The sequence below is a fragment of the Caloenas nicobarica genome, chromosome 4 (assembly GCF_036013445.1).
Source record: "Caloenas nicobarica isolate bCalNic1 chromosome 4, bCalNic1.hap1, whole genome shotgun sequence".
Classification (NCBI taxonomy): domain Eukaryota; kingdom Metazoa; phylum Chordata; class Aves; order Columbiformes; family Columbidae; genus Caloenas; species Caloenas nicobarica.
In genome coordinates this window covers 67,811,046-67,834,777 of record NC_088248.1, presented here as the reverse complement: position 1 = coordinate 67,834,777, position 23,732 = coordinate 67,811,046, and the positions used below count along the sequence as shown (strand labels likewise).

Sequence of the window (23,732 nt, the reverse complement as noted above, 5' to 3'; positions counted from 1 at the left end):
TGTTTCATGCTCTTTGAGGCTTGACTAAGGAGTTCATATTTATTGCAGAACATCAGCCATAAAACATAATGATCTTCCCATTTTTCCAAACCAGGAGCGAACCTCCGTTCCAAAGCCACCGGGCAAGAGGTGGCAGTCCCCTCGCTTTCTAGGACAGGCACTCACAGGGGATGAGCAGCGAGGGGGGAGAGGCAGCTGCTGGCCAGCTCAACACCACCTGCAGAAGGGCTACTGGGTTCACTGGCGTCATCCTTCCCTGTGGTCTGAGCTCACTGGGCACGCTGCCCCACACAGAGCCCTTGGTAGCACCTGTCCAGGCTTACAAGGCTCAGAAGGTTACTCCAGCTTCCCCTTGCCTTCTCACAGGGCACAGCACGCTGTATTCAACAGCTGGTGAACATGAGGTGGAAATACGACATGTTTTTCCTGCTGGAAATTAACTAGAATAATTCCATTATCATGCTTTCCCCTCTGTTGCTGCTTCCTTTTCATTGTCTGCTTGTATCTGTTTTCAAAACACAGCAACCAGAAGAAAAAAGTCACATAGCTTGACATTTTCCATTTCCTTAACTATCGAGGTTGAGGGTTCCCACCGACCTCCCCCTTGACTCCCCACCTTTTGTTGCTGTTTTAGAAGGGGTTGTTGATGACAGGAACACTTCCTCACCACCAACTCCTTCCCATTGAAGGGGGTTGAAGGGAAAAAAAAAACGCACACACCACAGGACAGGTTCTGTCTCTGTCTTTAAAGCTGTATTTCTGAGAATATGAACCGCTGTATAGAAATGGGTTGTATATTAACTAGTTGCCCAAGACCTGTATGCAATACAGTATTTCTTTCATTCATCTTCCCTCTCGGAGGCTCAGGGCAACTTACTAATGACTAGCTTCAAGTTTCCAGTGGCAACTATAATTTTTCTAGTTTTACAGAGATGGAAATGAAGACAAAGATTATTTGCAGTCATACAGGAGTGCCATATTGCTGGAGAAGTAGCCAAAGAGTCCAGAGGTGAACGTAAAGTTGAATTAAAAACTTCTTCTCAGTGAGGGTGACAGACACTGGAACAGGCTGGTTGTGGAGTCTCCTTCTCTGCAGACATTCAAAACCCACCCAGATGCCTTCCTGTGTAACCTCATCTGGGTGTTCCTGCTCCGGCAGGGGGATTGGACTGGATGATCTTTCGAGGTCCCTTCCAATCCCTGACATTCTGTGATTCTGTGTGATTCCATAATTTACCCCTAGGGGATTATTCACAAATACTGGAAACCTGGATGGTCGAAGGTTACAGAAAGCACCAGCTACTGTGTGTTTCTCTCCTCATCTCATCTGAGCCCCTGGGGAAGCAGAGTCACACTTCTAATCACTACTGTTGTACCAAGGACAGACCTCTGGTAGCCCCAAAATTTTTACTCGTCTAATGCAGTGTGTTGTGTTCTCCCAGGGCTCCAAATCAGGCAAGAAAGCTAGTGAAGCCTTCACCGCCTTCATTTATAGGACATTCGACTGTGTCCAGGCCCTTGATCTTCTGCTCTGCTCCATCACCTGTACATCCCACATGTCATACAACACCTCAGTCTTGCAACTATACTGCCAGAAGTTAATCTAGGTCATTTTCCCAAACTGATACTGGAGTAGTTATTTTATTATTCCTTCTCCCCAGTTTCAACTCACATTTGTGTCACATCTTCTGTATTAGTCTACAAACATCTTACAGCCAAGATAATTATAAACTTTGTCCTCAGAGAGAGTAAATCACAACCTTGACCTCTATGAAATTCAGTCACAGGCACGAATTAAAAAAAAAAAATCCATTCTATGTACTGCATAGGCAACACTTAACACTTCTTTTCCTCCAGTGCTGCTATGTATTACACAGAAAAGTAAAGCAAATCTGTTATCAGGGTAAACAGACTTAGGAATCTGAGTACTCTCCAAAAAATGGAAGATTGACTCCTTTATCACTGAAGTAATTTTAGGTTAGTTAGCAATTCTTGCTAAGCTATGTTGCAAGCAGTATCATTGTTCACGGTTGGTCTACAAACAAAAAAGCCCTAACAAGCTTCAAAGATGCAATAGATTCCTTTAGAAGTTATAACCCTCTCTTATGATTCATTTTTTTCGTACCTCAGTAGCACTGAAATATACTTTCCACCCTCAATCCAGCTCTTGAAAGCACCGTAAGTCAAAAATCTCCAAGTTTAGATACAGAAAATTGCAGATAAATATCCACAATTTCATAGCTGATTAAAAATAAGCTTAAACTTTAGAGGTGCTTTAAAAAAAATAATAAATCACATCACTGTTAAACTATAAAAGGCATCTGTGAATCTCAATACTTCATTCTGAGTGCTAGATTTGAGAGTTTGGCCTGTGACAGGTAATGCAGAGGAATAAAGTATGAGGAATGTTTATTACTGAACAGCAGCTCAGCTCACACAACAGTACCTAGAAGAGAGACCAGAGCACAGCGCAGGAACTCCCAGCATGTTCTCATAGCCACGACAGATCACGTTTACAGATATTTCCCAGTCACTTCATTATTGGCACACCAAAGCATTGAATACAACTGAAATTACCCCTGTGTAACTGGCTGCAATTCTAATATGTTGACAATAAACCTACAGTCAAATACCAGACCTAAAATAGAGCGAAAGGCGAACACACAGATACAGAGCACAGGAGTTTCTCCTACCTTCCGTTTCCAAGTCTGGTTTGCTATAATGTGTTGGTGCAGAGCAGACAGACGCGTGCCTTCCTCAGCTCTGCTCAAAACTGACTCCAGCACAGCTCTTCCTGTTTGACCTTCTTATCTTTCCTGTTGATTGCACAGCCTGGCTAGGATGTGGTAAGTACAGAAAGTTGTCTATTAACCAATACTGTTAATTCAAAAACTTTTTTTTTTGTTGTTAAATAAACATCCATGAGCATGGAGTTGAGCCACTAAACTTCATTATGCGAAGCAGAAATGTATCAAGTGTGCTAGCAGGTTCATTCACACACTCCTGCTTTTCAAAGCAATAATTCATAGTGGCATCTTGCATTAGGGGCTAAAAGGCTCCGTGGGAGACATCCAGGCCCTTGTGCTAAGTGTGCATTGTTCAAAGTAACAAATTGTCCTTTAGATGGAGTACCACGCTTTGCTTCCCCTTTGCTTTTGATCATAGAATTAGATTTCTTCCTATCATTCCAGCTACAGAAAGCCTGAAGAATTGTTTAACAGTAACTTTGCTCCGATATGCTTGGGTTTAAGTTGCAGAAGTGCAGAGCTTTGCAGATCTGTCATGCACTATGCAGCCATGCAGTATTAAATATCAGTTTGGGAGTTAAGCAAGCCCGTCGCAGAGTACCTGCAGGGCTTTTCTTCTGTATCACAAGACTTCATCACTAATCCAGATGCCACATCCTAAATGACCCACAAAGGCAAGGATGAGAGAAACTGAAAATAATCCATCCTATTTCAAATCTGCTTTTTGCCCCCACACTTTGAGTTGTTTTTACATTCTCTTCCTTCCTAACATATTGAAAATGTCATATACAGATAGTTGCAGCAATGTTACACATCTTATAAGTAAGCACTAAGTATCCTGCATGCCATTGCTGCATTGCAGCAAGCACTACCTGAGAACAAAGAGTGTCTGGCTCCAACAACCGTACATCTGTTATCTCAGATAAAATCTAGTCAGAAAAATCCCCACTGTCCAGTTGTGTGTTTGTTCTGGGGTGGGGCGGGGGGGTGTTGTCCGGAGACACATCAAACAGTCAGAGTTTGTGGGACTGGGCAGCACCTGGAGAACATGGTTTCTGGTGATGGGTTGTCCCACACAGCACTGCTGCCTTCCCACAGATCTTGCCAGGGCAAGTAGAAAAAGTGACCATTCAGATGCCTTTGAGACCTTAGTTATAGCTTCTGCTAACCTGAACATGCACTTAAGTTGCTTTTAGGCTTTATAAACTAGGTATTAATTACAAATCATACTAATTTACCTCACTGCATCCTGTCACACCATGTTAACATGAATAATAAATTCTACTTCACACAGATCTGCCAATCTGTTCCAGCAGTATGCTTGGGAACTCTCCATCTTTCCAGAAATTATGAACTTGGAAGGTATTCAAGTAATTGTATAAGTAACAACTAACTAATCATCCCACAGGGCTTCTCTCTCACTTAATTTGATATTGCGCTATAATGCAGTAGACAAAGCATGCTGCTTCAGGTTTAATTTATGTAGCAGCTATGCCCATATCACAAAATACCACACTTATGTCACCATTTTACAAACTAATTTTCTATGAGTTTTATAAATGTCTAAATCTTTTCATCTCATTTATTTCACTTGTATATTTAAGGATGATCTTTGGTTACATTTTATAACTGCAATTCTTCACTTCTATTCATATCACTTCTTTTATGTGTACTCAAGGTAGTTTTGGAAAAAAATATAGAATTTAAAAAACACCAACTAAACACACACACAAACACACACCCAACACACCAACCCCCTCCATCATCTAACCCTATATCTTTCCAAATGAATACCAATCTTCTAACCTCTCTCTCTATGGCCCAGTCATTGCAGAATCTAACACTGATCAGTGTGTCCCCAAAACTCTAAAAAAAAAAAAAAACCACACACACCAACACACACCACATTTTTATTTTTATTTTAGAGGAGGAACTTGATTAATGAAGCAAGTGACAAAGTAGCACCAACTGAACTCCAAGCTCCTTAACCCCTTTTCAATACCTGCTTCTTCAGCTATCCTCTATGATTTTACTCCAAAGTGTATTTCATGACATCATGTATGGTACTTTGCTTCTTGGTGGTGTCTATAGATGTGTAGTTTAAGTGGAAACAAAGAAAATAAAGTTTTCAGTTTCAGGATAATGACATCAGAAGTTGGCCTTGGCCTTCCTGTTGTCCTATTAAAACACTACCAATCTGCATTACAGGAATGTAAATGAATAACTATTGAAAATGTGAACAGCTGCTCTCATGAAATAACTCCAGAGACCAATATATTGTAACAAACAGGAAAAAACACAAAAGCAGCACAGAGTGGCTTCTGTATTAGTAATTGTATCCTCTATACTACATTTTAATAGCTAAAAATTGTGCTACCTGTTTAGCTTTCCTATGCTAAAAATAGGCTTGAGAATACTAATTCCTTAACTATAAAAATTACGTGGAGACCTGGTGGCCCTGTGTATGTTTGGTTGTCCCTGATCTTTTCAGGATTATTAAAAAGAAGCTGCCAGGAGGCTGAGGAGGACATTGAGTGTTGAAACAAGACACTTCCTCCAATTGTCTCTCTCTGGCATTGCTTTTCATCATCCTGTTTGTCTGCCCTTCTGCAGCTGCCTGTTTGTCTGACTGCTTCTCGCTACAGCAGCTTGTGTTAGGAAAACCAACAGATTTTAATGCGAAGGCCAAGTTGTATCTTCCAATATAACTATTATTCCATCACAGTTGGGGACATACCCACGAAGGAATAGTCCACTGCCAAAGGGCATAACTTTAACATGTAATCACATTGAAATGTAACTTGTTGGGCTATTTACTGAGAACTGTTAGCAAATATCAGATTTAGACAGGAAGGGGTCTTCCTACCTGCTTTCTTATATCCCTGTCTGATCTCTTTCATCTCAAGTCCAGCAAATGTCAAAGCTTATTTCCCCTTGCTGAACTCCATCATAAAAAGATCCTCTTCTACTAATGTTTTGCCCAAATTAGCATTCTTCACTATTTACAGTGATGTGAAAACTACTCAGTTTGAATTGTGAACTTACAGTAGCAACCTTTTACTTAGCAAACTTACCCAAATGTGTTAATTTCAGCAGGATTAGCAGCATGCATGGATACTAGTTGTGTTATCATTCTCACACTATGGGTACACAAAACTTCCACAGAAACAGGTTTAGCCATATGTTTCCTTTTGATTAGCATGTTATCTCTCCACAATAACTGCATATAGAGTTAGCTAAAGAGTTAAAGTGTTTTCTCATGGAGTCTGATCATCTTTTCACCCACCCAGTTGGAACCCAGATAGCTTTACTTCCTCCAAGTCTTGAAAAAAACACCACCCCAACTCCACATTCTGGTTCAGAAAGGAAAAACAGAAAACATGAAAAGAAAAATATACTGCTATCCATCTGTACGGAAATGCTGTCGCCTTGCAGTCTGCAGGAAAATGCTGAGTCAAAACATCCAGCTGTTACACTGCTTAAACTGTTCCTAAGCTATTTATTCAGCTTGCTAAATAATAGCCAAGTTTACTTACAATTACCAAATGTTAATAATAGATGTTACTGAGCTTGTTATTCCTCAGCACAAGCCATAACATGATGCACACCTGACAAAGCTTTCTCCTAAGTTTAGCAGCTCCCAAGAGCCACTGTTACTCACTTGAGAATATTTCAGACCATGGACCAAAACCCCAACAAGTTCCTAACACGGAAATGATTTGGGCTCATATCCAAACCCCAGCAGGCAAGAAGGCTGTGACAGGATTCCTTGTTGTCTCAGCCATGACATGGACCATAGGCCTCCATGTATTAGACAAAGAGAAACCTTCTAAAACAGTTTCATCAGCTCAGAATAAAATTTGATAATTAGCACTTACCACTTAGAAGATTAATCATCGCTTTCCTTTACTCTCCGAGTCACCAGGATTTATTTTCTGCCCCACAGGGATAACAACCTCTTTTAATTAGGCTGAAACTTTTGAGTTGTACATGGAATAGAAAGCTTTTACTTCTCCATGACCCCAAACCAAAAACGTTTGGAGGGATTGTATTCACAAACTCCAGGATAGCAAATGAGCTTTCTCTATATTTATTTTAAGTTGAAATTGAATTTGATTTCCTTATATCTTCTGATATCTACTGGGATTAGCAAACCACATGGTAAACAAGGCCTATAAAGCATTTGAAAAAGCCTTTGAAATTCAGGTAACACATGTTAATATGGAAGCAACAACAATGGTTTTGTATGAACTTCCAACTATTAAAAGTGGAAAAAAAAAAAAGTCTACACACAATCCAATTTATACTTGAACCCCCACTTTTTAAAAAAGAAATTACTTTTTACTCAGACTAAAAACCCACCTTTTATAACATTGCAAATGATTTAAAAGAGAATGGGTACTTCCTTTTATAATCAGGTGAATTGATTTTTCATCAAGGGTTAACTGTTTCCAGCTGCTTGAAGTCTGCAGAGAGAAATAAGAGTTTATTCTTAAGGAAAGATTTGTAACCTTCTTATAGCTAGCCAAGAAATGTTTAAGTAATGAGATGTTATTTGAGATTATATATTTTGTTGTTCAAATGAATTTGGTATCTCTTTTCCTTCTCAGAAATCTTTTATTTTCCACATTAGACATTCAGAAAAGGGCACTAATCAAGGTTTTTTCATGAGTGAGAGCTCTGTCACAGTTTTCATAGAAGCTTTTAAACCAGAGAAAACTATGTCAGTATATCTGAAACTGTTTAATGTGAGGACTGGAGTAGAAAGCCATGGCTTCACAATTCTAAAAAAAGAAGGGGGAAGAGAAGCAGCAATGAATATTTAGCTTTGCTTCAATTCCTTGTCACTTCTAAGGATTTGCATAAATGTATACGATTTGAAATAGATTTTTATATTTCTGTTTGCATGCTCTTTTCTGGGGGGATGCATAAAAAGACCTTCAACAGAAAAGCATTTACAGTCCTTAGCTGTACACTGAAACACTGATTTTGCCATACTGAAATTTTACCCATCTGCTTGGTCATTCTGCTTAGTGCTAGAAAATGCAGGGCGAGAGAGCTTTATTTATGGGAGTTTGAATATACATGGAATACAGTATGGTATTGAGGAAGTATATTTTGAGTTACTTAGACATCCAAAGTGGAGGAAAAGAGATTTCAATACGGGTTCAGTGGAAAGAAAGTCTCACTTTTGCCTTTGCTGATGTTCTGTGGAAGAACATGCCTGAAGGAATACCTGGAGGACCCAAAATGATAGATAGCCACCAGGCTAGAAACGATTGTAGAGCTGTGATTTATCACACTATAATCTTCATGACATTCATGATATGCAACACAATTTAGTGTCAGTAGCTCTCGTGTACAACGGAATGAGTGTTAGTGGTAGGATTGCCATGTGAGGGTTTTCCCCTTGATCAAGGCAGCCCAAAATACTGTCTTCTTATAGTTTGGGATTAACATCTCCAGCCACCAAAATGTCTACAGTATAGAAAATCCTATCTTGATAATTTTGACTTCAACTGTAGAAGTCTGCATCTGTGTAAAACTAACGAAGTGACTGGGATTTTTCCAAATTACTGCTGCCCTCTAGTTGAGACCTGAAGAAGGGCTAACGTGCAAAATGGTGTCCATTTTTTTGCAGCTTTATCTATAAATCAAAATTACAACTTCTGGTAACATCTTTCCTCTTACATGTATCTTTTTAGACCACTTGGCTGCAGACACCACAGCCAAGTATATAAAGAGATGGTAATAAACATAACTAGCACAACATTCTCTGCTTCGTCAGTATCCAGCCTTGGCATGCTCCATGCAGTATTTCTTAGAAGAAGAATAAAGTCCTTAAAAGATATAGTGTAATTAACAGTCTTGAGAAACATGAGGAAAGATTTTCTATTTAATAGAGAAGATCTGAGGCACAGTGGAGCTTTTGTCAGTATGGATCTGAAAATCGTCAAAACTCTAGATGCTTCCAATTTAAATGTTGGCCTTTGAGCCATATTGCAATTCCATTTATGGACTTTTGATTAAGTGAAATATACTTCTACTTGCCAGCACAGACGATAATGATGGTAAGTTGTGAATGTGTAGGGGCATGCTATGCAACTAAAAAGAAAAAATATAACATTAATACATTCTGGGCTCGCTCCATTAAATGCACAGTATGTATCAGATCCATTCATTATATCCAGTAATATTTTTTTCTATTTTTCCCATGTTTGGAAAAAAATATTATGTTTCTATTCCTCCTTATTTTCTAGTTGACATCTGTGCATATGTTATCCACAAACCTCACCTAAAACGCTTTAGTTATCTATAGGCTTGGCCCAGGCCATTACATACAGACTGGGACATTCACCTTGTATCATTAAGCCTGGAAAGCGATACTGACAGTACAAAGCAGCTTTGTTGCAGCTGGGGACACACAGGAGCCTTCGGTCACAGCTGCATTTGTCTAGGGACTGATGTCTGCAAGCCCAGGTATGTTCCCTGGCAGAGCGTGTCAAAAGCTTCTCTAAACTGTCATGCATCTTACCAGGCAAAGCCTTACTTCCAGATGGTGCTATGTGAGAATTTTATCACTCAGGAGGAGTCTAAATTCTGCTAGCATGAGACTGTACATATATATACATGTATATATTTTACATAAGAACAGTGCTAGAGATGCAATGTAGGATAAGCAACAGGAAATCAGCATACACCAGCCTGCACTGCAAAAACAGAGTTAAATTGACTCAGGGCCAACATATCATAATATCATGTACTTGAGATGAGAAGCTGTAGCTTCACATAAAGAGCAATTTTCCAAGGAGTCACATTTGCAAGAGATCACAATATGCTTAATAAGTGTTAACCTCTCTGCAACAGGCACAAAAGGGACGGTATTGTAGTTCTCATTTGTTTATTACAGAAAGCACAACGTTATTTACATGTTTACAGTTCAGGAGTACTGATATCGCTGGCTACACAGACTGTGTAACATTGCACTGAAATCCTTGCAAGCCTCATTTGCCATTCTCAAATTAAAATTACCTTTTTTGCCAATGTTTTTGGAAGTGTAGTCACTTTTATATTATTCATGCTTTTTCTTGGCTCTTGCCCAAACCATCCTTTATATTTGTATTTATGCACATTTCATTGCTGTAACCTGGGTGCTCATCTTTCTTGTGTATAAATTACATATTGATGCTAATCATTTCCTCTTAGACTTCCTGTCATATGCAGCAGTCTGCGATATCAAAATTTATTTGTTCAGACCAACTTTCCAAAAGCTGACTGCTGACATGAGAGAACAGTCTTTGATTGTCTCACTATAACAGAGGTTTCTTTCATCCTCAGCCATTGTTCACTTTGATGTTATTTCATTCTTTCTGTTTTCAAAGTTTGCCTGGGAGTTTTATTTGACCTACTGATCATAATGCATTTAGGTTTGTAACGGGTAATTGATGTCTAAGTTATAACTGCTGATGTAATATTTATATTCTGCCTATGGTGCAAGTGGAACTTTGCATAAAAGTTGTTACAGACATCTAGATAATGCGATGCAGACATCTCAATATAGTGCTACGTTATTATTTCATTACAGCTGCTTCATGGTAATTCATTATTTATGAACATGTGTGCTTCTGGCTCAGTGAATAGTTGGCAATTTATTTTCATACCCAGAATTTCATTTTAAGATCCCAGCCTGTTATTCTGCTGAAACTTCAGACTTGACTTATACTTTATTTACTATCAATATCACACCAATCTGACAAACACAGAAAGGTGATAGAGAGGTAACTACTGTCACAAGCACAAAAAGGTTACAAACCCAAGCATGGCTTATTTTTGCAACTCTCCCAGAACTAGTAATTCCCTGACATAGTGGCTTTAATGCCAAAAAGGTAATAACTTAGATTTGGGGTTAGATATAAAAGTGAACTACTTCAGGTCTAGCTACAGGACTGTAACCCAGGCAAAGTCCAGCCCTGAATTCCTGAGAGACATTTGATTAAAAAAAAGAAAAAAAGTAAAATATTTTTAACATACAGATTTTTGGGGAGGTTTCTTCACACAAAAGAGGATCACTAAAAAGCAAAAGAGGGGTCATGACAGCATATCATGCCAGGGTAGTAGTCTTCTGTGATACAAAAGAACTGCTGTTTTTGAAGTGATAGGAAAATGACATTTCTAGAAAATTATGGAATACATTTGAGGAATAATTTGTCATTTAAAACATAAGCACTTCAAAATAAATTACTGTAAATTGTAAGATTACTTTTTGTCTTTCAGAAGATACCATAGTTGTCAAAAGACAGCAGCTTGGAGTGAATATGAGCCTAATAATTGGATTTCAGGTTAAAAAGTAAAGAAATATGAAAGTTTCTTAGGAGCTAAAGCTCAGTTTTCAGGACTACCTAATAGAATTTAAAGGCATGAAATACAGAGGAGCACAGCAGGGTTTACAAAAGGATAACCAATTTATGTGGGGTTTTTTCTGACTTTTTTTTTTCATGATATATCCACTTAAGGCACTTTTAGAAGGATTTGAAAAAGTGCTGGTGTAGCTAACACAAATTGACTAATTGTTCTTTCAGTTTCACTCCAAGTTGCTATTTGACATGAATATGCTGTGATACTGTGTCAGCTTTGAACATGAAGCCAAGGGCCAATTTCTTTTTCTTCATCAGGTTGAACAGCTACTTGAACCTGTGGACTTCTGTGTTCTGGATTAGCATGTAAATCACTTCTGGCAACTGGCTTGATGATGTTTTCCTCACAAGTTTTCGGGTTGTTTTGTTTTGTTTTCTGGAGAAGCAAAGGTTCTGCTTTATTCCCGGTGCAGAAGTTCTAGTTCCTCTCCCTCTTGCTGGACTCTCCATCACTGCAATACTTTTAAAATACAACTCCTTTCATACTCAATTGGCAAAGACCTAAAAAACTTTGCAGAAAAAAAATCAAATAAAAGTAATAATTTTATTCTGCTGGGAAGCCCATGGTCTCCCCATTGTTGGAAAATTCAGAAATATTAGAAACAATACTTTTCGCTTGCTTCAGCTGAACTTTTTCAAGAAAAGCACTAAATCAAAATATTGTGTGACAACTTTGCTATGAAACTAAATTTTAAAATACCAGAATTATTAATTGAATGTTATCCAAATTGCATTACCTGAATTTTGAAGGTAATAAAAGGCAAAAAAAAAGAAGAAAGGGAAATACTTCTCAATGTGGTTAACTTCTCTTAAATATACAGGAAAAAATCTTCTGTCTGCTTGAGCTACACCAGCTTCTGCAAGAATGTTTATTATGTCAGTCCATAAATCTGCACTATGCTTAACATATAACAGTACAATGTCAAGAGTTATGCTAATATCTATTAATGAATTACACTATATTGATTGTTCTGTTCTGGTTTACATTTAAAGTACTTACTCTTCTGTCCTTTGCATGAAGCCGTATTCCCTTACTTGTTGAGGGCAGATACATGGAGATATATGCCCTTATTTGTTGAGGATGCATTTCTGATAACTGGGATGGTTAGAAATTCAAGAGATAGTGAAGATTTTTTTTCCCAATACAGCTAATGTAATAGAGCAAGATGTGTGAATGTACTTAAAATACACATACAGTTTAAATCCACAGGAACAGTAAAATGCAATATAAGCTCTTCCACAACACTTTCCAAATAACAACATTGAAGAAATGTTTGAAGACACTGTATACTAAAAAGTTAACTTTTTTGCCTTGCATAGAGTTTTCTAAGCTCTTCCAAAAAAAAATAATGAAGCTCTTAAAAGAATGCAGGATGGCACTGAAGATGTGGAGGAAGAAGCAGGATCATCAGGATTGCCAAGTTCCAATTTAATTTCCAGTAATGACAGAAATGGTGCAAAGTGCTGGCAGGTTAGAGGCTGCCTATTCAGCCTTCTTTGCAGTGGCTGGACAAGCTGATTGCTTTGAGAAATGAAAATCAAGAGATGACTGCCTACTCGCCTGAGATTTGGATTGCTATCATGAGTCTGAATCTTACAGTGCCCTGATGTGTGTATCTGCCCATTCTCAGACTGAATCATTGTCCTGAACGTATGTTTGTAAACACATGGATATTTGTTTATCATCTGTGTCTTAATGAAGTTCTACAAGGGCAACTGCAACTCAGCTGTTGTGCTTCAGTACAGTTGGGCAGCTCTGGAGAGCTTTCAATGCAAAATGGGTGGTAGAAGATTGCAGGGTGGAAAACAGGTATAATGAATGAATAAATAAATAAAAGTGCTTAAAAAACAATGGTGTTAAACAATGATACAACTTCAAAACAAATGACACAACTTCAAAACAAATGGCAGAAAGTGACAGCACTGTAGTATTGAAGTTACATGTTGCCAATTTTAAGGAATGACTAAGTAGAGTAGGAGTGAAGGGTGGAATCTGATAGAGCAGCATAAATTCATGAGTGACACAGAGAACGTGAATAGGGAATGATATGTTTGCTGTCTCTTCTACTACAAGAATGAGTGGGCATCAAATAAAGACAGCAAATAGCAGGCTCAAAACAAAAGCAGGTGGTTCTTGACACCACATCTAGTTCAGCTGTGAAACCCCTTGCACAGGATGCTGTAGTTGCTTGAAGCGTGCATGGGTTCAAACAACCAGACAAGATAATGGAAGAAAATCCATGGAAGTTTCTTCATTACAAAGAACACACATCTGTCTCAGGAAGCCCCCTCAGCACATATCCACTGCTGGTGACTGTCAGAAATGGGAAACCGGGTTGGATTGTCTGATCCTGAATGGCTGCTCTGAGTGGATGTCCACATTCTTCCCAATGGCAGTGATTATCTCCAGAGGCTCTCAGTTTGCATCATTTGAACAACATGAGAGCCGTAAGGTACTGCTAAACTTACACAGAGCTGAGGATCACGATTTGCTATCAAATCACAACACATGGGCACTGCTACAGAGCTCATCTCACTTCAATTACTGGTGTAGGATGGGAAAGTTGTGTAGGTTTTTATGGTTACAACGCTTAGTTTAAGTTTTAACTTTTAGACAACTTGGTGGAGAAGAGGATAATAAGCATGCTGGTGTCAATGCAAAGCAAGTCTTCACACCCTTATTTTTTCATGCTGTTACTGTAACTCCCAGCTGCCCGGAAGCCAGTCTGAAGTCAACATCAGACAAGCTGTGCAATACAACACGCTTATATAACTACGGCTGGCTTCTTCTGGGTTTGTTTGAACAGATGTTTTGGGTTTTTTTACACATTATTTCTTCCAGAACTGTAGTAGATTTTCAGATTGATGCAATACTGAATAATCTGGCTTTAATAAAACATTGATGTCCTTGTACTTTTAAACACGAAGGATTAGTGAGAGTTCACCTGCTCCAGAAAGCGCTACTTTCCCCTCCTGAGCAACTAGACTGGCTGCCAAACATCTGTGTGATGCGGTGCTGCCTGGAGTCTCGGCTGCGCCGAGGAACAACGCAAACATCTTCATCGTCATTCCCTGGGCATTGTGGGGACATGCTAAAGCACCTGTGCACCAACCTGCTTCGCTCGGGCATCATACAAACCGAGCACAAGTAGGGCAGGAAAATGCAGAGGAAGAGCTCTCCCGCAAAACACAGCGTGGCTGGACGGAGAGTTGGCGGGCAAGCAGGTGAGAGCATGCTGTGGGTCTTGCCGAGCCGGTGGGGAAGTTTCTGCCGGTGGAGGGGGAGGGCTACAGCCGCCCTGCCCGCAGGAGCGGCGGGGCCGGAGCCTCTCCCCCCCGCCCCGCCCCGCCCTGCCCTGCCCTGCCCTGCCGCAGCAAGGCACAGAGGGGGATGTAGTCCGCGGGTGCGGAGCTGCCTACACTTCCCAAGGTGCCCGCCGAGCCGCGCCGCTCCGCGCCGGGGCTGTGGGTGCGCGGCACCTGCCGGGGGGGCGGAGCGCGGCTGCCCCGCTGCGGGCTGCGCGGCGGCGGGCGGGGATGGTGTCGTCCGCGGGGGTGCGGTGACGGGCGGCGGGAGCGGCGGCGGGCGCGGCCCCTCCTGCGCGCCATGAGCACCGGCACAGGTAGGTGGGTGCAGGGGGTGGGCAGCCGAATCCCCCCGCGTCGTGTATTTTGGAAGGGGACGTTGCAGCTGCCGCGCTGGGGTCCGTCACGTTGCGTTGCGGCTGCTCTCCGGGAGGAGCCGGCTGGAAATTGCTAACCTCAAAAAAAAAAAAAAAAAAAGAGGCAGAAAATGCGTCTATGTGTCTCTGTGCGTATCTCGGAGGGGAGCTGGCGCTGCTGCAACCGCGGGCGCTGCCGGGCGGGAGGAGCTGCGGCTGCCGCCGCGGTGCCGGGGCCGTGGGACCCTGCGCGGGGGCTCCGGCCGTGCCGCCCCCGCCCCGGGTGTCGCCCGCAGCCCGGCGGGTGCCCTGCGGGATGGGCTCGCCCGGTCGCAGCGGGAGGCGCCGCGGGTCGCCCCCCCGCCGCCGGTCCCCGCGGCACCGTTCGGGGTGTCTCGCCCCGGCCGCACAGCTGCCGTGCTGTCCCCCTCCCGCCCCGCATCCCGGGGAGTGGGAACACGCGGCTCTTCCGACAGGGGTATTTGGGTTAAAAGCTCGGCTTTTTCTGCTGGCCGAGATATCATAGTGATAAAGAAGGTGAGAATCACGGAGATTTCACGGAGGCCTAGCTAGGATTGCCACCCAGAGGGATCCAGTTGCCCAGGGCAATAGAAAAATAATTTATCTGGTGATATATGCAGTATTTGAGAACTGACTTGGAATTGTATTTTCCAGCGGTTCAGCATTCATCTGCCTTGTGTGGCAGTGGGGGGTGGTTACTTCAGAGCACAGCTGATGGCAAAATATGACAGTCTTTAAGGCAAATACAGGGTTGTGCATAGGGGAAAGGGGAAAGCTTTTTGAGTTGATTGTGTATTTGGTTTCTGAGGATAACTGTAGCTGCTAAATATACCCTCTGCCACAACAACAGGGACACGTGGAATAGCTACAATTACATGGTGGCTCTGTATGTCAACATGCTTAATCATATCACATCCTCACAGCAAGCCAATGAGAACCTAGTGCAAACAAAGAGGAAAACGAGCTCCCTCTTAGAACAATGTGAGACCTGGGGTCAGGCACCTGCCAGAGGCTGCAGCTAAAAACCTAGTTTGGCATTTCTTCATGTCTGTTGCAAATGTATATGTTTCCATGTGTGCCGATCATCCACATTCCCGCATAGTCTGTGGATGAAACATGCACTTCCAGCTTGCCGGTCCTCTCTGGGGAGGTGCACAAGCCAAGGCAGGTGTCCAGAGGTGCAGGTTAGAGCAGTGATGCGTTACAGCGTGAACCGAATTGTGTGCTAGAAATCCTGAGTCTGTATGCTGTCTCTAAAGGGAATCAAAATGGTTAATACGTGTGGTGACATCTGCATTGGAGATGATCAGACTCCAGCACAGAATCCTGTCCTTGGTTACTCATCTATAATTCTGAACTCAAGAATATGAAATACTGTGAAACACTTAAATTCTGTAGCAGTAAAACTGAGGCTGGCAGAGGAAATATTGAAGTCCAAAGTTGTATCTTTATAATATTTAAAATGCTAATTAAATAGGTTATAAAGTTATAAACACAGTAGATAAGTTAGTGTATAACAGTCTAGTGCAGAGGAGACTTGACACAATTCTATCTCTGTAATTGCACCAAACATGGTGTAAATGAAATGGCAAAAATGAATAGCGCCAAGATAAAAATAACATCCTGGGAAAAAAAGAGAGTGGAAAAAACCCCTGAGAGTTCTTAGCTCTCATTTGAAAGTATAACTGGCAGTTTTAGGAGTACTGGTTTTAAGTACAGGTTTATCTTTGATGTTTCCAAATTTTGATTTTGCATGTCTATATGGACATTGATTTACAATCAATTTTAATGATAAATTAAATGTGAGGAGCCCACATCTGCTCTGCAAAATCAATGAAAATTTTCCATTAACATCAAGGGGGCAAGTATCATACAGCAAATTTAACGTCACAGTTTGACTAAAGTTATTGTTTCCAAAAGGTTTCCACCAAAATTACTGTGGAAAGGCTGTAATTCGAAGTTTGGCGTTTATTGTAACAGATGTTTCTGGTTCTGCAAAGAAAACAGGGTGCAATGTGATATTAGAATCAGCCACATATAAGGTTCAAGGAATTGCTGCACTGTTTCCGAGAGAAATCCCTGCTCTTCCTGTTACTCCTGAGATGGAGTAACCTGTTGTGGATCTGTGCTCGTTGCTGCAGAAAGCTTCACTCAGTCTTTGTCCCCTCTTGTGCAACACATCGTCAGTTGTCTGTATCAAGAGGGTTTCAGGCAACCTTGTGACCCTGCTTTGCCTTTTTAACGGTAAGTTTTGGCTTTAGACGTAGAAATGTGTGTATTTCGGAAACATTATTTAGTTTGTAATACATAGATACAGGTAATATAAAGTCACCCAACGGTACATACTTTGAACCATCATTATGTATTAATGGACTGCAGACTTATACTGTAATTATAAATCTAGAAAGTGTATGGTCATGTGGCATAGTAAGCACAGTTCAAATGCATTATCATGTATGTTGTAATTAGATTTTTCCACATGCAGTTTTCCTTACCATTGCTCCTGGCTGAAACTCATTCAGTGCCCTTTACACTTGTATTTGCATGGCATGGCTGTGCTTTTAGGATTCTAAATGTACTTTAAAGAGTTTATAACATGGTTATCAGTCTAATATCTCTGTTATTTGTCATCTTGAAGTCATAGCAAGAAGAACAGAGTAGGTTAAAAAATTTAGATTGAGAAAATTAGGTTCCCATCAATTCCCAGAAATAGGGTAACATGGTGTCTATTATTTAAGTGGGGAAAAAAAAAAAAAAAGGAATCACTGAGCTAATTATATACTAGGTGAATTATCTCAGATTAGATTAAATTAAATGTCATGACACAATTTCATATGGCTATTTAGTCTTTAAACTATTTTATGAGAAAGAAAATTCTATTGCATGGGTCAGAGAACAGCTAATGGAGTGTCACAGCCCAAATCAAGGAGGAACATAGTGATTCTGGTTAAAAAGAGGTTATGCAGGTTGGTCATGCAAGGTCCTGCTCTGCTTGTGAGATACTTAATTCCTTTTCAAATACACTGATAGGAGTCCTCTCTGGAGACAATAGTATGGCTGTTTCAGACTGTAGTATATTTTATAGTTAGATACAGTGTTTTACTTTCAGCCCTTCATTTTGACCACTAGTAGAAGAGAACAGTGCATTATGAACTATGAGCAGCAAGAGGTTGACTTGCTTTGGAGTTCTTCAACTAATGAATTTGTGAAGCTTATAACGCGTAATTCTCCAAGTCTGTAGCTAAAGAGAATTAGAACTACTTCATTCCATTGCCATTTTAGCCATGTTTCTCTGAAAAAAAAAATTTAAAAAGCAATGAGACATATTTCCTGATGGTGTTTTCTTACTTTGAAGTTGAATTGCGTAGAATATATGTAGTTTCTTAGACTATAAAAAATAGGAAGACATGTCTTGGGATTCTTTAAGCTTTTGGTTGAAGATTCTTCTTTACAGTTCTTTAGAAAAGGATTTCAGCTCAGTACATGACGTGTTAAATGGCATCATGTTCTTGGATCGTAAGAACATACAGTGCAGTTATGAGAGGATGAAATAGGTCAAAAGAGATTATCAGGTGATGGTACATCAGCTAGTAACTCCTGACTGCAGGACATCCTGGCTACCACAGACCTCAGATCTCTGGAAAGGTTGCTAGTTCTGCTTTAAAAAACCCAGATACGTGGCTTTCTGAGCAAGGTCTATTTCTGACCAGTTTGCCTGTTGTATTGCAGCATCTGTACAATAACGAGCATCCTCCATGGCTGGTATCTGTACACATCTGACTGCCATTTCCATACCGTATTAAAGTTGGCATACTTTTGGGTTGGCTTCTCAGCATGTTAATGGCTTATGTACTTGGTGCCCAGTAATCAGCTTTGTCATAAAAACAGAGGGCTAAGAAATGTAACCAAAACTGAAAAATTAATCAAAGCATGGCTACTGAGGTAACGTTTTCCCTCTCTTACCCTCTTCTGCGCAATGGGCTGGCCAACCTTCAAGGAGAAGTGAGGAAACCCTGATTTTAGTTTTGCCTAATTTGACAAATTGTTCTTCCTTTATGCTTTACAAATCCAGGCTTTTAGCAATGGAAACACATCTTTCTTGACTGTTGTTAACTTTAAGCTCACTGCTGCAATTTCCAGTCTCACTGGGGGACTGCTGGTGCCATTAGCTCACCTTCAGACCTTGGGTTCTCAAATTGAGCACCCGGCTCTCATGATAATGAATCAAACGTATTTGTGTGGAAATGGGCTGTGCTGCTGGGGGCTTTTGGAAGCAGAGCTGGGTAAGCGCCCGGGTGAGAGGGGACACAGCCAGCAGAGCCGGGGCTCTGCACGGGCAGGGGAACCGATGGGCCCTTGAGGTTATTGCACAATTTGCTGGCTCGCGGTCTGCATCCTTAAACATAACCTTAAGGCAAATATTTCTGAATTTAGATTATTTCCCGTGTCAAGATCCATTAGCAGTATGTCAAGGTCCTTAACTGTTATCTTCTGAAATGCTGGAATGTGTTTTTCACAGCTTATTAGTTGATGTTTGTGCTCTGAAATCTAGATGGAGTATTGTTTTGTACGAAGCACTGTTATTTATTTTTTCATTTCAGAAAAGGAATGTGAGAGGAATATAAACTCCATTCAGTGAATATTTATGTCTGCTTCGGGAGCCATTTTTCTCCCTTTCTTTGTGGAAGCAAATTGTTCTTCTACTGGCATTAGTCAAATTGATCAATAACTCTATCTTGGAGATCCTCCTGATTCTATAGGACAGGTTTTGTGACCTGTAGTTCGAGGAAAACAAAGTCTAAATGCAGTTGGCCATGAAAAATAAACATTCCTGAATTGTAAGGTATTACTAGTGATATTTAAAAAATATTTTAGAAACTGTTATTTTTAGATTTAAGTAATACTATCATTGTAAAGCAATAACAGTCTGCAATTGCTTTTCATGGTGGATATGTGGAAAAAGTGGTTGTTACTGTGTAGCAGCTGCTTACAAATAGAGCGTCCAGTTCCTTGGAAGCTTTCAAGTAACTCTTCTGTCCTCCCGAGCATGGGACACTCTCTGGTACTTCAGAAGAGGATGAAATGTGATTGTCCCACGTTCTTCCTCTTCCCTTTTGCTAAGTTCATTTGAGCTTTGGCGGGAGGGAACAAAAAAAATCCTCACTGTACCGGTTTATGGAGTGAAATAACTGGATATAGCATGAATATGGAGCACTAAGCATACAGTAGTTGTGTTCCTTAAAGTCTCTTTCAGAGCATGACAAAGTAAAATTGAATCTCTGTGTCTCTGTTCATATGTTGAAATCCTTGGTGAAGTAGAAGGAGTTAAAGTTTGATGCATGTCATATGCCGAAGCAGCCACAGAACCTGTTCTGCTCGAGAGTGTCATGCAAGAGCTTCTGTCACTTTAGAAAATAGGTCATCTACCTCCTTCCCCTCACAGGTATGTGACTTGAGGATTCATGGATAACAGGGAATTTCAGAAGTAATACGTAAGGCAGTTTGCTAGTTGATGTCTAAGTATATACTGGGATCCTCTCTGCTGAGCAACATTAAGTAGAACTAAATGAATAGGCACCCTTATATGCAGTGATTAATTTGGAGAGTTCTTGATCACAGACCACTTCAGTTTTGGCTTGACTTATTTTTACCTCTCTCAAGAGAGCTTTTTGTGGTACATTTATAAATACCAGATTGCTGCAAATATTGAAGTTTAAAATGTTGTGAATGCTCTAGAAGTAATGAAAAATATTTTCACAGTTTAATCTTTATTTTCATTTTGGTTACTTTCGTTTACTTTGTTCTGTTTACAAATTCTTTACCTCTCTTTTCCTGTTGTTGTTCCTGGTATTGCAAACTTAGCTGGGATCTTTACTTTGTAACAGACAAATGAGGATTTTTCATAGAGTTCAGCTGACAAGTTTGGCTTTATCAAGTCTTGTAGGGTTTGCCTTGCTCTGGTGTTTCTTTTGGCTTTGCAATCCCAGCAGCATTAAAGTAATCACTCAGTTACAATTTTAGATGCAACACAGATAGAGAGGATCTGATCTTTAAGGTTGCATATCTAATTGTTCAGGGCACAGAGACCAAAGGAAACCACAGAAACATGCTGTGTTGCCACTATTTCCTTTCACAGGAAGACAGGAATGGAAAAGGGTTTGCAGCCAAATCCCATAACTGGGGTACGAGGCAATCAGGAACAGCTGGGGCTGCGTATGTCTGTACCACGAGTTGTAGCGAGTGTCTGGCAAGCGAGTCCAACACCTCACCCCTGTGACTCGCACATATGCTCTCTGTTCTGCTATCAGTTAACCTGGCTCCAGCTCAGGCTCAAAGAGTGCCAGTTTTAGGGTTTCTGCTTGCGGTCTGAGCCTTGGCGTGCTTGGTGGTTCCTGCCCTGCTCAGGCTAAATAAAACCCCATGCTCTGCCTTTGGCTTTGGAGTGGTGACAGAAGTGTGCCTGAGTGCAGGCAGTGGGTAAATACTGGTGAGAAAGAGAGCAGCAGTGGTTTGTGTGCCATCTTGAGCCTCTCTGTGACACTTGTGTACAGCATTCCCACCTGCTTGGTCAGCACAGTCCAGCCCCTAATCCTGGCAGGTTTGTGCAGCGAGTGCGGTGAGAGAAGCTGCTGTGTGTATCTCTTTAGTATGGAGTGTGCAAGTAGAGGTGGAGAGGTCTGCTTCTGTTCCACCTGGAGAAGGGAAGGCCAGGGGGCATTGAATCACAGTCTTCAACCCCATCATGGGTGGGCAGAGGGAAGATGGAGCGAAGCTCCTCTCATGGGTACATGGAAAAAGGGAAAGATGCAACAGTCTGGGGGAGTAGCAGGGGAAATTCCTGCTGGTTGTAAAGAAAAGAAAAACCACAATGAGAGTGCCTGAACTCTGGAGGAGGGTGCCCAGAGAGGCTGTGACACCTCTAGCCTCAAAGGCCTGAGCAACCTTACCTAACTTTGAGATTTCCCTGCTGTGAGTTGGACCTTTGGGCATCCTATTCAGTCCAAAAGTTTCTATGGGTATCTGAAACTATCTTAAACGTGGCTGCAGAGCTCCTGTTGAGCTGCTACAGAGATGTATGGGCAGATTAATCTTGAATGCTTTGCATGGCCATTTACCAACCAGTCTTCCTGGCCTTGCTTCATTGGCTCATTCTTGCCTCAGAAAATTGGAGAAAAACTAGTGTCAGCTTCACGTATGAACATTAGCAAGCTCTCCTGCTCCAAGCCCTGTGGAGAAACAGGGTTTATGTACCACAAATCTTTTGTACGGTTGTCTAAAAGATGCAGACCTCTCCTGTGGGTTATGTGTATGCAGCTACAGAGCTCCTACTTGATTGGGATAGAGAGTTTGGGGTAAACATCTGGTTTCTCCATCACTGCTGGGACTTTGAGAAGTGCTAAGCATCCATCACCCATTGGTGAAATCACTGTCAACTGCGGAGTGTTTCATCACTCTGGAATCAGAGCATTTATTTATATGCCTTAATACAGAATTAGACGTAAACATTTTAACATCTTTATTCAAATAGTGATGGCTTTTCATGGTATAAAACTAAGATAACAAGCATCTCGGAGACTGTTTTAACTTGTCAGCTGTGAGAACAACCAAAGTTTCCCAGCATCTTCTTTAAAGCTTCTGTCTTTATAAACTGTAAGACCTTTAGTAATAAGCATTAATGTTTCAGTTTGCTGTATGCCATATTTATTGTCATTATTTAAGATCATAATGCTGTCTGTATCAGCTCAGATTAAACATCTTGTGTGGCCCAGTAGACTGTGTCCAGCTGGGCCCATCATCCTGGCCTGGCAACCCCCGGTAACAGTGGTTAGTTGTGTCCACCTTGGTCTTGAATATTTTTCAAGATGGTACCAAGTGGTGCATCACCTCAAATGCTGAATTTTAGCTCATTTTTGGTACGGTGGCCTGAATTTCATTATCTGCAGTATACCAGCATAACAATAAACCTCTATTTATATCTTAATAGAGCTACCCAGTTACACAGCTGTAGATTTGATTGTGTCTATATTATTGGTTGGATTTCACCTACGACTGAAACCTAGGTTGTCCTGAGGACCCTTAACTCCCGTTATTTCTAAAATTTGGGATTAAATAATCTTTCTGGACTGAAGTGAAATGCTACATTTTCAGGAAAACTGCTCAAGTGATAGGCACATATTTCACATTTCTTTCTCTAGGTCTATAATTTTAACTTGTGACATGCCTGAGCTTTTTCCCAAGGTCAAGGCTGATTTTCTGTGGGAACAACACAGTCTGTATCCTGTAAAGAATATGAGACTGACATTAGGGTGATGCTGCCAGCTCTGAAGAAATGCTTGGCTGAGCTTTCTGCATCTTGTCTCTGAAGCACAGAAAGACTATATAGGTCTAGAAGCTTGCCATAGTCACGCCTATTTTAGAAAGCAGAAAACAGCACGAGCTGCAAATTTGAGTTGGCAGAAGAAGCCTGGCTGTTAAGCTAAAGCTGTCAGGAGCTGCCATAATGTTGGTTGGATACTTGTTTGATTTACCCATCCTATTATGAACTAGAAAAAGGCAGCTTCTCAGAGCCAGTCTAAATACAAGGGCACTTAATATTTTTTAAAATATATAGGAATGCTGTATATTGGAGGCAGTTCCAGCTTCAGTCCTGGTAATTTTGATCTCGTACATGTATTTCCTAAGGTCAGTAATTATGTAAACAATAGAGTGATGGATGCATTCAGTATAGCTATTAGCACTGTGGACATAAAAAAACTCACCAATTTCGGTTCTGAAATTAATCTTTAGTTATTCATTTAAACTATTTTTATGACATTGTCTAGGTTATAGGTCAAAGTCAGTTGCTAAACCATCTAATCTTCTACTGCTTCTCTGTATAACTGGTTGTT

At 40.8% G+C, this 23,732-nt stretch overlaps 1 protein-coding gene across 1 annotated transcript in view; it reads left to right on the top strand.

Annotated features, from left to right (window-relative positions):
- The first annotated feature begins 14,524 nt into the window (after positions 1 to 14,524).
- Positions 14,525 to 23,732, top strand: part of ABLIM2 (actin binding LIM protein family member 2) — a 144,111-nt gene continuing 134,903 nt past the window's right edge. The window contains exon 1 of the mRNA XM_065634969.1: positions 14,525 to 14,784. Within this exon, the coding sequence (XP_065491041.1) occupies positions 14,769 to 14,784 (16 nt within the window). The 5' untranslated portion in view covers positions 14,525 to 14,768. The remainder of the gene's footprint in view (positions 14,785 to 23,732) is intronic.